At 42.7% G+C, this 12,188-nt stretch overlaps 3 protein-coding genes across 3 annotated transcripts; 2 read left to right on the forward strand and 1 right to left on the reverse strand.

Annotated features, from left to right (window-relative positions):
* Window positions 1-16: 16 nt before the first annotated feature.
* LOC147937897 (uncharacterized) lies at window positions 17-1,965 on the forward strand. The gene is made up of 3 exons (XM_087465348.1): window positions 17-277; window positions 364-1,279; window positions 1,346-1,965. The coding sequence occupies exons 1-3, from the start codon at window positions 17-19 to the stop codon at window positions 1,963-1,965; spliced, it is 1,797 nt and encodes a 598-aa protein (XP_087321474.1).
* A 39-nt stretch (window positions 1,966-2,004) lies between these two features.
* Window positions 2,005-2,553, forward strand: LOC147937898 (uncharacterized). The gene has a single exon (XM_087465349.1). The coding sequence runs from the start codon at window positions 2,005-2,007 to the stop codon at window positions 2,551-2,553; it is 549 nt and encodes a 182-aa protein (XP_087321475.1).
* Window positions 2,554-8,928: 6,375 nt separating this feature from the next.
* On the reverse strand, window positions 8,929-11,771 carry LOC104710710 (V-type proton ATPase subunit d1). The gene is made up of 10 exons (XM_010427349.3): window positions 11,276-11,771; window positions 10,836-10,956; window positions 10,576-10,683; window positions 10,361-10,463; window positions 10,177-10,257; window positions 9,993-10,078; window positions 9,820-9,879; window positions 9,685-9,733; window positions 9,467-9,601; window positions 8,929-9,279 (listed from the first exon to the last, which is right to left on the reverse strand). Exons 1-10 carry the CDS (start codon window positions 11,454-11,456, stop codon window positions 9,148-9,150), a joined length of 1,056 nt encoding a protein of 351 aa, XP_010425651.1. The 5' UTR covers window positions 11,457-11,771; the 3' UTR covers window positions 8,929-9,147.
* Between the last annotated feature and the right edge of the window lie 417 nt (window positions 11,772-12,188).

Here is a 12,188-nt window from a genome sequence, read left to right on the forward strand (position 1 = left end):
TAATGCTTTCTTGTCTATGAGTTCTCCTAGAACCTTACGCGAAGTGCAACGCCTTAACGGACGGATCGCAGCTCTCAACCGCTTCATTTCTCGATCTACGGACAAATGCCTCCCTTTCTACCAGCTATTATGGAAAGGGGGAAAAAACTTCTTGTGGGATGCGAAGTGCGAGGAGGCCTTCGCTCAGCTCAAAGCCTACCTGTCTGAACCGCCGGTCTTGGCTAAGCCCGAGTTTGGCGAGCCGCTCTTCCTTTACGTAGCCGTATCGGACAGTGCAGTCAGCGGAGTCTTAGTTCGCGAGGAAAGGGGGTTGCAGAGACCAATTTTTTATATCAGCAAGTCTTTCACTAGAGCAGAGTCCAGGTACCCTATGATGGAGAAATTGGCCTTAGCAGTGGTCACTTCGGCAAGAAAGCTGCGGCCTTATTTCCAGTCCCATACGATCGTAATCCTCACGACTCAGCCACTGGGCGGCTAACCAAATGGGCTGTCGAGTTGAGTGAATATGACATCGAGTTCCGGACTCGAACCTGTGCTAAGGCGCAGGTGTTGGCTGATTTCTTGATCGAACTCCCACTAGCCTCTTCGGTTAGCGGCGATGTCGAAGCCCCGTGGACATTGTACGTTGATGGTGCTTCTTCCAAGACGGGAGCAGGAGTTGGGGTCCGCGTTACTTCTCCTACAGGCGAAGTGATCGAGCAGTCATTTCGCTTGGCTTTCAGCGCGTCCAACAATGAAGCCGAATACGAATCCTTCCTAGCTGGCTTACGCCTCGCAGTGGGGATTGGTGTCCGAAGACTTCGAGCATTTTGCGATTCGCAGCTGGTCACCAACCAGTTTTCGGGGGAGTACGAGACAAAGGATGGTCGTATGGAAGCCTATTTGTCTGCAGCCCGGGAGTTAGTCACTAAGTTCGAGGAGTTCGAAATCACTAAGATCCCACGAAGTGAGAACTCCGCCGCGGACGCTTTAGCATCTCTGGCATCAACCTCCGATCCCGCGATGACAAGGATTATCCCCGTCGAAGTCATCCAGTTCCCAAGTATCCGTCTAGAGAGTTCAAACGTCGTCACTCGGGCGATTAAAAAACAGTTGGCAGCTGAGGAAGCAGCTCGTAAGGCGGCTGCGGACTCCTTACCGTCAGAAGATCCGGCTCCCGTTATGCCCACTCCGATGGAAGTTCATCCACCTCAAGCTGAGCTAGACGCGAATTCAACTCTGGACCAATCGAGCTCACCGGTCGACAATCGAGCTATTATCCCACATGCTGCTCCTAGCGGCACGAATTCTAACAGCTAGGGGGCAGATGACTGGCGGAGCCTGATCTGGGCTTACCTGGAAAAAGGGGAACTCCCAGCTGACAAATGGGCAGCTAGGAAGCTCAAGATCGTCAGTGCGCGGTACTGCGTTCACAACGAAATACTTCTACGCCGAAGTGTAGCTGGTCCTTATTTAACTTGTGTAGCTGGTAGAGAGCCTACGATGCTGATGCGAGCTGTCCACGATGGTTCCAATGGAAATCACTCCGGAGGGCGGACTCTGGCTTTCATATTCAAACGGCAAGGTTACTTCTGGCCTACCATGGTCACGGACTGCGAAAAATATTCTCGGACTTGTGAGAAGTGTCAGAAGCATGCCCCGTCAATTCATCAACCTACCGAGCTCCTGTCTTCAGTGTCCGCACCTTACCCATTTATGAGGTGGTCGATGGATATCATCGGTCCTTTACATCGGGGACCAGGAGGAGTTCAGTACGTGCTTGCTCTTACTGACTATTTCTCCAAGTGGGTGGAAGCAGCAGCCTACGCGAAAGTAACAAGCGACGAAGTGGAACAGTTCGTGCTAAAAAATATAATCTATCGCTACGGGGTCCCTCACGAAATCGTCACGGACAATGGTCCGCAGTTCATCTCCTCGAAGTTCGAAGAGTTCTGCGCGAAGTGGAAGATTCGACTCAATAAGTAAACTCCGCGTTACCCGCAAGGTAATGGACAGGCCGAGGCGATGAATAAGGTTATTCTTGCTAATTTGAAAAAACGGCTCGACTCTCGCAAAGGGCGCTGGCCAGACGAGCTGCAGGGCGTTCTTTGGGCAATCCGAACAACACCTCGCCGGGCCACTAGTGAAACACCTTTCTCCCTGGTCTACGGAGTCGATGCCGTAGTCCCAGTTGACATAGAGGTCCCCGGAGTCCGTACCTCACTGAACCCACTCCTAGCTGAGGAAAATGAGGAGTTCCTACAGGATACTCTCGATACAATCAACGAGCGTCGGGACCAGGCGTTAGCTCGGATCCAGAATTACCAGAACGCGGTAGCTCGATACTATAACTCCAAAGTCCGAGGCAGGCCCTTGGCAGTGGGCGACCTTGTCCTCCGGAAAGTCTATGAAAATACCGAGGAGCTCAATGCAGGAAAACTGGGAATTAATTGGGAAGGACCATACAGAATTACTCGCGAAGTCCGAAATGGAGTTTATCTGCTCAAGGATCCAGAGGGAAAACCAGTCCCGAGGTCTTGGAATTCTCTACACCTTAAACTTTTTTACAGCTAATTTATTTGTATCGAACTACGATTCAGCTTGATCCCGATAAGGGTACGTAGGCAGCCCAGTTCGGGTCCAGCTATCCATATTAATAAAACTTAAAGTTTTCTTAAACTTTTTTGTTAATAATGGTACGCAAAAAAAAAAACAAACAACCGAAGTCTGACTTCGTATCCATCAAAGCCGAGGTTAACCTCGCAAAACCTAAACCGAAGTACTCACTTCGTACTCAACTTTACTTTAAAAGCTTACTGTTGCGAAAACTCTAAACCGAAGTTCTCACTTCGTATTCCGCTTTAAAATCAAAGCTTAGTTTCGCAAATTTCTTTTTAAACCGAAGTATTCACTTTGTACTCTCAGCTTTACTTTAAAAGCTTACTGTTGCGAAAACTCTAAACCGAAGTTCTCACTTCGTATTCCGCTTTAAAATCAAAGCTTAGTTTCGCAAATTTCTTTTTAAACCGAAGTATTCACTTTGTACCTAGCTCTACTTATTAGGGTTGGGTGCCATTTTCGAACTATTTAACCGAAGTTCTCACTTCGAGTTCATTTCTGCTCGTCATCTTTTCAAAACCAAAGGTTGTCGAAATTTAGTTCGCATGGCATAACAAAAATTTTTTATGGAGTGGTCACCACGACCAAAACACTCCAGAGAAGTCTGAAAATAAAAATTACAAACGGGGGGCAACGCGTGCCAAAACAACCCCAAAGTAAAAACTAAGGATTAGGGAGAGGAGGATCTGACGCCGCTTCGGATAAGGCCAGGCCCATTTCTGCGAGCTCCCCTTCCGACCTGGTGTTCGCTAGATAGTCGTCCACCCCTGATTCGAGATCTGCCCGAGGTTAGTACCAGACTCATCGATCGTGACACTAAGCGGATTCTCGTTACACAAGAGATCGGGCGTATCCGCCAAGAGGTCTGAGAATACAGCGAGGTCGAGATCACGGGGAGTTACCTTTGAAACCTTTTCGTCGGCTTCCTCCTCGTCAGTTTTCAGGAGCCCGAGCTCGGCCTCTATATCTTGGATCTCGCCCCTGGAGATCTCCTCGACCAGCATTCGGTTAGCCCTGATCTCGGCAGCTCGGATCTGGAGCGGGGCTAGTTTCTCCCTTTCTTCGAAAGTGACCTTCACCTCCTCAACCAAGGGGCGGAGAGTTCGCCTCATCGCCTGCCTTTCTTCCCTCCGTACCCTTTCAATCTCGCAGCTGTTGCCAGCTTCGAGTAACTGATTGCGGAGCTCGATCTCGTGCAGTCTGTTTTTTGCTGCCTTGGCATCTTCCGCCGCCTCAAAGTAAAGGTCCCCCGCCTTCTTCAGCTTGTCGCGGAGGTCTTCATTAGCAACCCCGAGGTCGAGCACCTCTACCTCAGCCTTCTTCATCCGAGCTCGGATCCGCTCGGCTTTCGCTACGGTGTCAGCATTTTCGGCTTCCAGACGGGCATATTCCTTTACCTGAGCTTCTAGGTCGGCAATCCTTTCTTGAAGGAGATGCACTTCGGAAGATGACGGGGAAGCGAACAGTTGCTCCTCATAGGAAGCCACCGAGGAGTTAAACTCGATCATTAGCTGAAAATGGCAGCTTAGTAAGCAACTGTCTGGCAAAAAAAAATATATATATATATATATATATATATATATATATATATATATATATATATATATATATATATATATATATACTTACCTCGCCAATTTTATCCGCGAAGCGAAAGAAATTCGCACGGCTGACCTCGGTCATGTCAGCAAATGCCGGAATTCGAACCCCGGGTCGAATGTAGCTCCTCATTAGATCGGCTGGGGATGCAGGGGGGACTGAAAGATTTTCGAGCAAAATCATTTCAGTCATCAACTATCGAACAGTCAAAAACAAAAATAATAATTTTTACCTCGGGCGGAATGACGTTCCCTCAGAGGATTTCTTCCAGAGGAATCTCCGGAGTCTTTTGACGGTGGGACCTCCTTATATCTCCTCTCCGAGGAGGGACCCCTGTCTTTCGAGCTGGATCTACTTCGCTCATCCCCTGATGGGCCGGTGCGGGCTCGCCCCTTTTCGCGAGAAGAGGAGGCGGTCTCAGGCTCCTTCCTCTTCTTTGATGAATCAGTTTGCTGACAGGAGGCCTCAGCAGAGGTTTTCTTCAGTGCTGGGGGGAAGTAGCGATCTCCCGTGGCTCATCGCTAGAATCAGCAATGACAATCACAGAAGGAATCAATGGGCCAGCAGGAGCCCTTGTTGATTCTGTGCCAAGCTCGGGAGAGCCAGCTGGAGGCACGGAAGTCCCGCTCACCTCGGGAACGGTGGAATTCCTGTTAGAAATGCGAGCTTTGCCTTCGGCGAGGGCCATCGCCATCTGTTTCTTTGCCTCTCTTTCGGCAGCTCGGCACGCCCTTTCTTCTCTGTAATTCATCTCCGAAACGCTTAAGGGGGTGGAACAGACGAGAGAACGCCTTCCGAGCCTCGCCGTGGACTCTCTGATTCTTTCGCAAGAAAAAGAGTCCCAAGCAATCTGTCTCTGGCTGCAGAACCTCGAGAAGAACTCTGCGAATGTGGGGCAAAGCAATCCGCGCTCAAAGTGATCTGAAAAAGACACAGCAAAAAGGTGAGACGGGACGACAAGCAACACCTAACCTGGACCTAGCAAGGAACTCCGTTCTACCGATTTTCGAAGTCCACTTCGATACGTGCGAACTCACGCGGTGGCCGAAAGTGAGCTCGTTAATCGGGAAAAAGAAGTAGGACTTCCGCCACTTTTCATCCTTCTCGGGCAGATCGTCAAAGACCTTTAGCCCGGAAAGCGGGCTTACGTAAAGCGTGCCCTTGGTACGACCAGTCTTCACCGTGTACACCTGGAGGAAGTCGGCCAATGACAGCTGGTAGTTGAACTCCTCCCCTAGAGTTTGCAGGCACAAGACAGTCCGAACAAAGTTAGGGCACATCTGAGGAAGAGCGAAGCCCAGTTCGAACATCATCTTCACGATGAGTTCGGGAAGGGGGAATGACAGACCGCACGCAGAGAAGAAATCCTCGAACGCACAGCAGTAACCTGGAGGGGGGTTCTCCGGAGACTCATGCGCCTCCGGGAATCTGATTTCCACCTCCGACGGAATCCCGGTGGATCCTCTAATCTTGGCTATGTTCTCCGCAGAAAGATTCGACGGTTGGTGGGGGCCGAAAACGCCCGGAATCAAGGGTTTTGCGGTTTTTCCCGATGAGGATTTCGGTGGAGACATGCTTTTCCGGTAAAGATAGCAAGGAAATACAGGAAGAGTGAAGGGTTTTCCGGCAAGAGTGAAGAAGTTTACAGAGGAAAAGAAAGAAAATTGGAGAACAGAAAATACAAGCACAATTGGGGATTAAAAGTAAAAGAGAGAGAAGCCGAGTTTACCTTTATACACGGAACCAGGGAGCAATGATTACCTGGGGAAGTGAAAGGTCTCGCACCGTTTTCTCTCTCTCTTATAGTAAACACGCCACCTAGTGGGCCCCGAGCCTTGTTCGGGAAGGCAAATCCCATCATTACCACGATCAAATCGTGGAGATATGGGAAATATTCAGTTTCCCGAAATTGATCGCTTGAAGGTTAAAAGTCCCCCGAACTGTTCAGCTCGGGAGACTTGGGGGGCAACTGTTGTACCCACGATCTGCCATCTCGGACAATAGGTGAGTGGGCCTAGGCCGGGTTCGTCTACTGGGCCAAGAGCGAATTAGTGATCGGCCCATCAAGCCCGGAGAAAGGAAGAGAGCGTGGAGATGCTTCGTGCTGGCCAGTTCGCAGCTCGGTCCCGGTCAAAGATTCCCGCATTCAAGATGATTAATTAGACTGCGCAAATCGCGTCCTATTAATGGTGCATTAATTTAGTAATAAATTGGTCGGTATAAATATGTAAGGGGGTGTCAGTTGTAAAGGATCGGATATTTTTTCCAGCAATAGCAATACAAGTTCTAATTCTCAAATTCTCTCAATTCAGTTCGGAACTGTTTTACGGCGATAAGCTCCTCCACAATTTAAATCACTTCGGAAGGAGAAGCTCGTTCTCAGTTCTCACACTAGTGACTCCCTAAAATCCCATCTCTCGCAGAAGAATTCCAAAGCAGTGTTTGAAGCTCGGTCTCTGTAGAGGATAGACCCCGGAGATGAAAACTTCCTTTGGTTTATGGTTTCGTAGAGATCATGGAAATAGGAAGAGTACTCCAATAGAGATTTCCATCCTTTGCACACCAATTTGAGTCTCGCAATGTCCATAATCGGTAATCTCGCAAGTACCACCTCTATCACCGAGTCTGGAAGATCCATAATACTGATTTTGGCTGCTCAAAAACAAAGGAGAAGAAGACTAGTGGTGTGTACTGCTAGGTGCTAGTGTTTCTGATATAAGGCTTGTCGATAGAAATTCTTATTTTTATAGCCAAATATTTACACATAATCCCAATAGGATTTGGAAAATAAGGTTGTTTTATTTACATATATCCCCACAGATTTATTTGAATGAGTCCTTTTATTTATAGGACTAGGTTTTGTATTAATTTGATGGATTCGTATGATATTAAATCAAAATTATTGATTGTTTTAGAATTTATATAATCCGAGAATTTGGTGGCTTTTCGTATGATATAGTTGCAAAAAAAAATAAAAAGAGTATGATAATATTTTAGAATTGAGGAATAAGAGTTTGACTGAACACATTTGTGAGAATATAGGAAATAACATTATTATCAAATATAACATGATATTTTTACCATTGGTTATGAATTTCTATAAATTATCAAAAAAGAGGTTTCTAATTCATTATTGCAAAGAATAAAAATAAATGTTTGACTATTTGAGTAGACAAGGAAGAAGTAGAATGATGGAACAACAAAATTACACACAAAGTCTTAAAGTTCTTCTTCATGGTTCTCATTTCTTAAAGCATGTGTATTATCGTCATGACCACCAAGACTATGCGTTATATTGCATACTCTTCTTTTTCTATTGTTCTTATTTGCTTTTGTCTCTTTCTTCTAATCTTTATTATTAAACGGTACTTTGATTTTATTTTTTATACTCTTCCCATGCCTTTTTTCTAACTACAAAAACATGCTTTGATAAATTAGGTATTGAGTGATTTATTGGAGTATTTATATCAGATCTAAGAAAAATTGTTTTATTATCTGATTTCAGGATAGCGTGATGCATAATTAGAGAAGAAATAGATAGCCATTCATAGTTGCCGATAAAGGTTTTTTATGGATATCGACATCTAAAATTTGATATAACTACGTAATATATAACTTTTTACTCTAACCATATTATTGCAGTTTTCTACATTTGACATGAAATTTTCTGTTCAGGAATTTTATCTCTCTAAAATATATATCAAACATTTGGAATTGTTAACAATTTTGGGGAAAAAGCTTTCCCATTTTCCACTTTTTTTATCTATCTATTTATCTTGCAGGATACTAATAGACACAAAAAAGGATATGGATGAACTCATTTAAAGAATAATATGTGCTTCATGTCATGCTTGTTACGAAAAAGGTAAAAAAAAGCTACATATGTGTTTCATCGTTTAAGACGTTGTAAACGAAGATGTATGTGAATAATGTTATAGGATATTTTATAGAGAAGAACAAAGGGGTCGATTAAAGGAAGGGTCTTTGATTTATCCAAGAAGTTAGTCCACCAAAGGGAAAGCGCATTGCTGCAAGTTACACAGGTCGGTGTGACTCGAGCTAGAAATTCCAAACATAAGAGATGTGACCGCACAAACACACCACATCACACCAGTATCATTTTCCTCATCCGTATACATCAACTCTATATATAGCGTACTAAAAACCCGTAAATCAAAATGGTGTCTTGCAATGGGTTTTGATTACGTTACGCTAATATGAGCTTTTTAAAGTATAAAGAATATAATTATGGTGTGGCTGTGGCTTAAGCTGAATTCCAACCACACCAACCTATGACTTGAAAGAGCATGTACCTTCGATAAAATTACTTCTTGGATCAATTAAAGAGCCTTTCTTTGATTGTTTCTGTATTGTTCTCCATGAAATATCCAAAATGAGCATGACATAAAAGTTACAAAAGAAGCATGTATTCTTCTTCGAATGAGTTTAGTGAACAATAGTCGAGTTGATGATGAGAGAAAGGTTAAGCTTGAAATCGAAAATGACAAAAAAAAAAAAAAAAAAAAAAAAACCTTCATATGTGTTTCATTGTGTACAGTTGTGTAATGTGTGATGTTTCACTTAAAGCAATATAATGTGTGATTTTCATCCGAAGACGACTTTAAGCTGAACAAAATGTTAATGGCCGCCAAAAGTAATTTGATATTGTTACAAGAGTTCATTAGTCGACAATAGAGAACTAAGCAAGTATATGGCCAAAAAACAAACAAATAGGAAATAAATATTCTTATTGGGGAAGATTTAATACACGCACGGAAGCAAAGCGACATAAACAGTGAATGTGAACCGCAAGATTGTACAGCAGATTTATCTGGTAAAGAGGAGCGACGAAGAAACTCAACAACAACAATATGAGTTTTTCTTATTCTCCAAATTTTCAAACAGATTTTCACATTTGTATATGAGTTTTCCACTTCTTAATTACCAGACTCAGAACATGTAGACAACACTGTCGTGGATCCTAGACTTCTGGTTCTGCGCAACACACTCGGATATCCACATCAGGTTCCTGATCTCCTGCTCCCTCAACCTCATGTAGGCAAAGAATACGGCGTAATGGAACTGCAAATGTCATGTTTAAGCAACCACTGTTAGTAACTTGGTATTAGAGCTAAATTGAGAAACATATATAACAACACATCGCATTATGCAATCGTACTACTCAATGGTGTCTTATCTATAGAATCCGACTAAACTTCAGTTCTACAAGAAAGTTCTTTGCCATTCCTTTGCGGAGAGAGAAACAAACCTGTTGCTCAAAGGCTAAGCAAAGCCTTCTGACTTCTTCTTCATAAAATGCCTTGTCGAGCATCTGGCTCTCTCCATAAGACATCTTGGAGAATATAGCTTGATAAGGAGGGTATTTCTCCATAACACCACGAACCTAATAGTGTGAGATAAGGTGATTTACTGAGCCAAATTCGTAAAAATTATATAATTATATATATATATTAGCTTTTGATTTACCTGATCTATGTCTTCGCAGATAGCAAGTTCCTCGTGGCCATATGGATAGCTGCAGAAGCAAAAATCAAAACCATGGTGAGAAACATATACAACCATTAAATTGAACATATCATTCGACTGTAGAATGCTTCTTACAGGAGACCAAAGTTGGAGTACAGTTTCTTCCTGTCTTCTCTTGTGAGCTCAGTGCCAATGCTGCATTGAAAGGAAAATCAACTTCAATGCGTAGATAAACAAAGCAACATAACGATGGTAATATAAGCTTGCTTGACAAGGTCAGACATTCAAGAGAAGCAGTAATTGACTACCTATTGATGGTGATATTCACTGCTCTTCTGTCTGCTTCAAAGGCCAAAAGGTCAGACATAATCTCTGATGTTGCCCCACCAAGTTTCTATTTCAGATAAACAAAAAAAGAAGAAGGGGTTAGCTTGTAAAAGTAGATTGTACAATTTCAATAAGAAAAAAAAAGGATTGGCGATCGACTAGCACCTGACAGAACTTGTAAAAATCCTCAAGGTATGCTTTGTAGAGGGTATTCCGCATAATCTCTATGTTCATGTCATCGAGATCCTACAAATAATATGATATGTATGTTATAACAGAAACTAGAAAACAAATTGCACAAGATTAATTGAAAGCAAAAACTAGAATAATAAATCCATGAGCTTTTTACCTCTGATGTTAGGCATTCAGAGAAGTATGGAGCGAGAGGAGTGTCAACAAGCACCAACCTATAGAGTTCCCGCATGTTCTGAGCAACTGCTAGTGTAGCAATACTAGAAAAAACAAAAACAAAAGAGAGCATGAGAAAAGCATAGAAGTGAAAAAAGAAGAAAAAGGGTTTGAAGCAGCAGGTAAGGGATACAAAAAGCAGATGCAGAAGGTCACCTGTCGAACATGCCTAAAGGGTGACATTTCTCGAGCAACTCTTGAACATCTCTCTCGTGCAGGGTACCAGTGACAATGAGCACGACATTGTCAATCATGTGGCCATATCTGCACACAAAACCAATATCTCAAATGCCAGTGTCTTAAGTTTGATAGATCATGTCAGAATGATCATAATCTTCACCTTCAACATAGTGAAAGTAACAAATCTTAGACTAAATTTCGTATACTGAAACAGAGCTAAACATCTCAGACATTACCTGATGTACTCCAAAAAGGTAGACATTGGCTCAGTAGCTTGGCAGAGCATGTGCTTGTAGTCATCAACAAGCTTGAGAGTACACTTCTCCACAATTGTGGTGGTATGCAGAGGTGACGGCTCTGCATTAGAAAACATCAGATTCAGTCATACAAGAACCAGCAATTTCGCATAATTCAAACAAAAGAACATTGAGTCTCAAGGAATCAAATGTGTCATCTAAACATCAGATTTCAGATCACATAAATAAACATCATTTTTTTGCTAACAAGACTGCAATTTTTACATGGAAATTTCTTAAATTCGCAGATAAATTAGAAGAATTAATTTATATGAAATTATCTAAAACCCAGAAACCCAAACGCAATGAAACAAAATTCAAATTCAAATCATCAAAAACTCGTATTACAGAGTCAAAAATGAAGGATCATCATGACGAACCGTTCTGGAGATAAGAGCCGTATTTGGTAGCAGAGAGATGCATCTTGATGTCGTCTAGGTTCTCACACTGACATAAGTTATTGTAATCGGCGGTGGTGAGAAGCCCCGCACGGTGGCCCCTGACGATCGCCTCCAAGTATCCGCCATGGATGTTGAAGGTAAGCGCCTCGAATCCGTACATCTTTCTCTCCTGATCGTAGGAATACTTCAGATCTCAATGATTTGTCGCGGGAGAGATCTGATCTGAAGAAGAAGCAGCGATTAATGCGATCGCGAGGAAGAAGAAGATAACTCTGTGAAATTGATTGATGGATTTGTTTGCAAGCTCTTCACCGGTATATCTAAACCGGTCTGCTAAATCGAAGACTTTTCCACGCACACGCTGTTCATTTATTTTTTCCCCCTCAAAATTTGTTGATTTTAGTTCCAAGACTACAAACAAACAATTTATCTATATCAAACCAATTACAACACAAACACATCCTATTTTTGATTTATGATTACAACACATACATAGTGACTTTATTCATTTCTGATTTGAAGGTAAATTTTTTTTTTAATAAATAACAAACTATTTTTGTTTTTCTAATAGCTATTTTGATCATATTTATCATGAAAAATAACTTCAAGACAATATCCAAGAAAGTTTTACTTATTAGGATCCTAAATATCTTAAAATTTCAGTAGATTTGGTTTGTACTTCAAGTTGAAATCGTATTAACCAAAAAAAACAACAAAAAACCAAACCAAACCAAACATAAAAACCAAGATAAGAGATAATTTTCGATCGATCTATAGTTTTTTTTATTCAATTATTATGTAATAATATGCACCACGGGAATTGAAAGATCTCGTCTCTCTCTAGAAGCGATTTTTGTGGCGATCACACCCTTTGGGGGTTTTCTCCGGCGTT

The sequence above is a fragment of the Camelina sativa genome, chromosome 9 (assembly GCF_030686135.1).
Source record: "Camelina sativa cultivar CO46 ecotype springtype chromosome 9, ASM3068613v1".
NCBI lineage: Eukaryota > Viridiplantae > Streptophyta > Magnoliopsida > Brassicales > Brassicaceae > Camelina > Camelina sativa.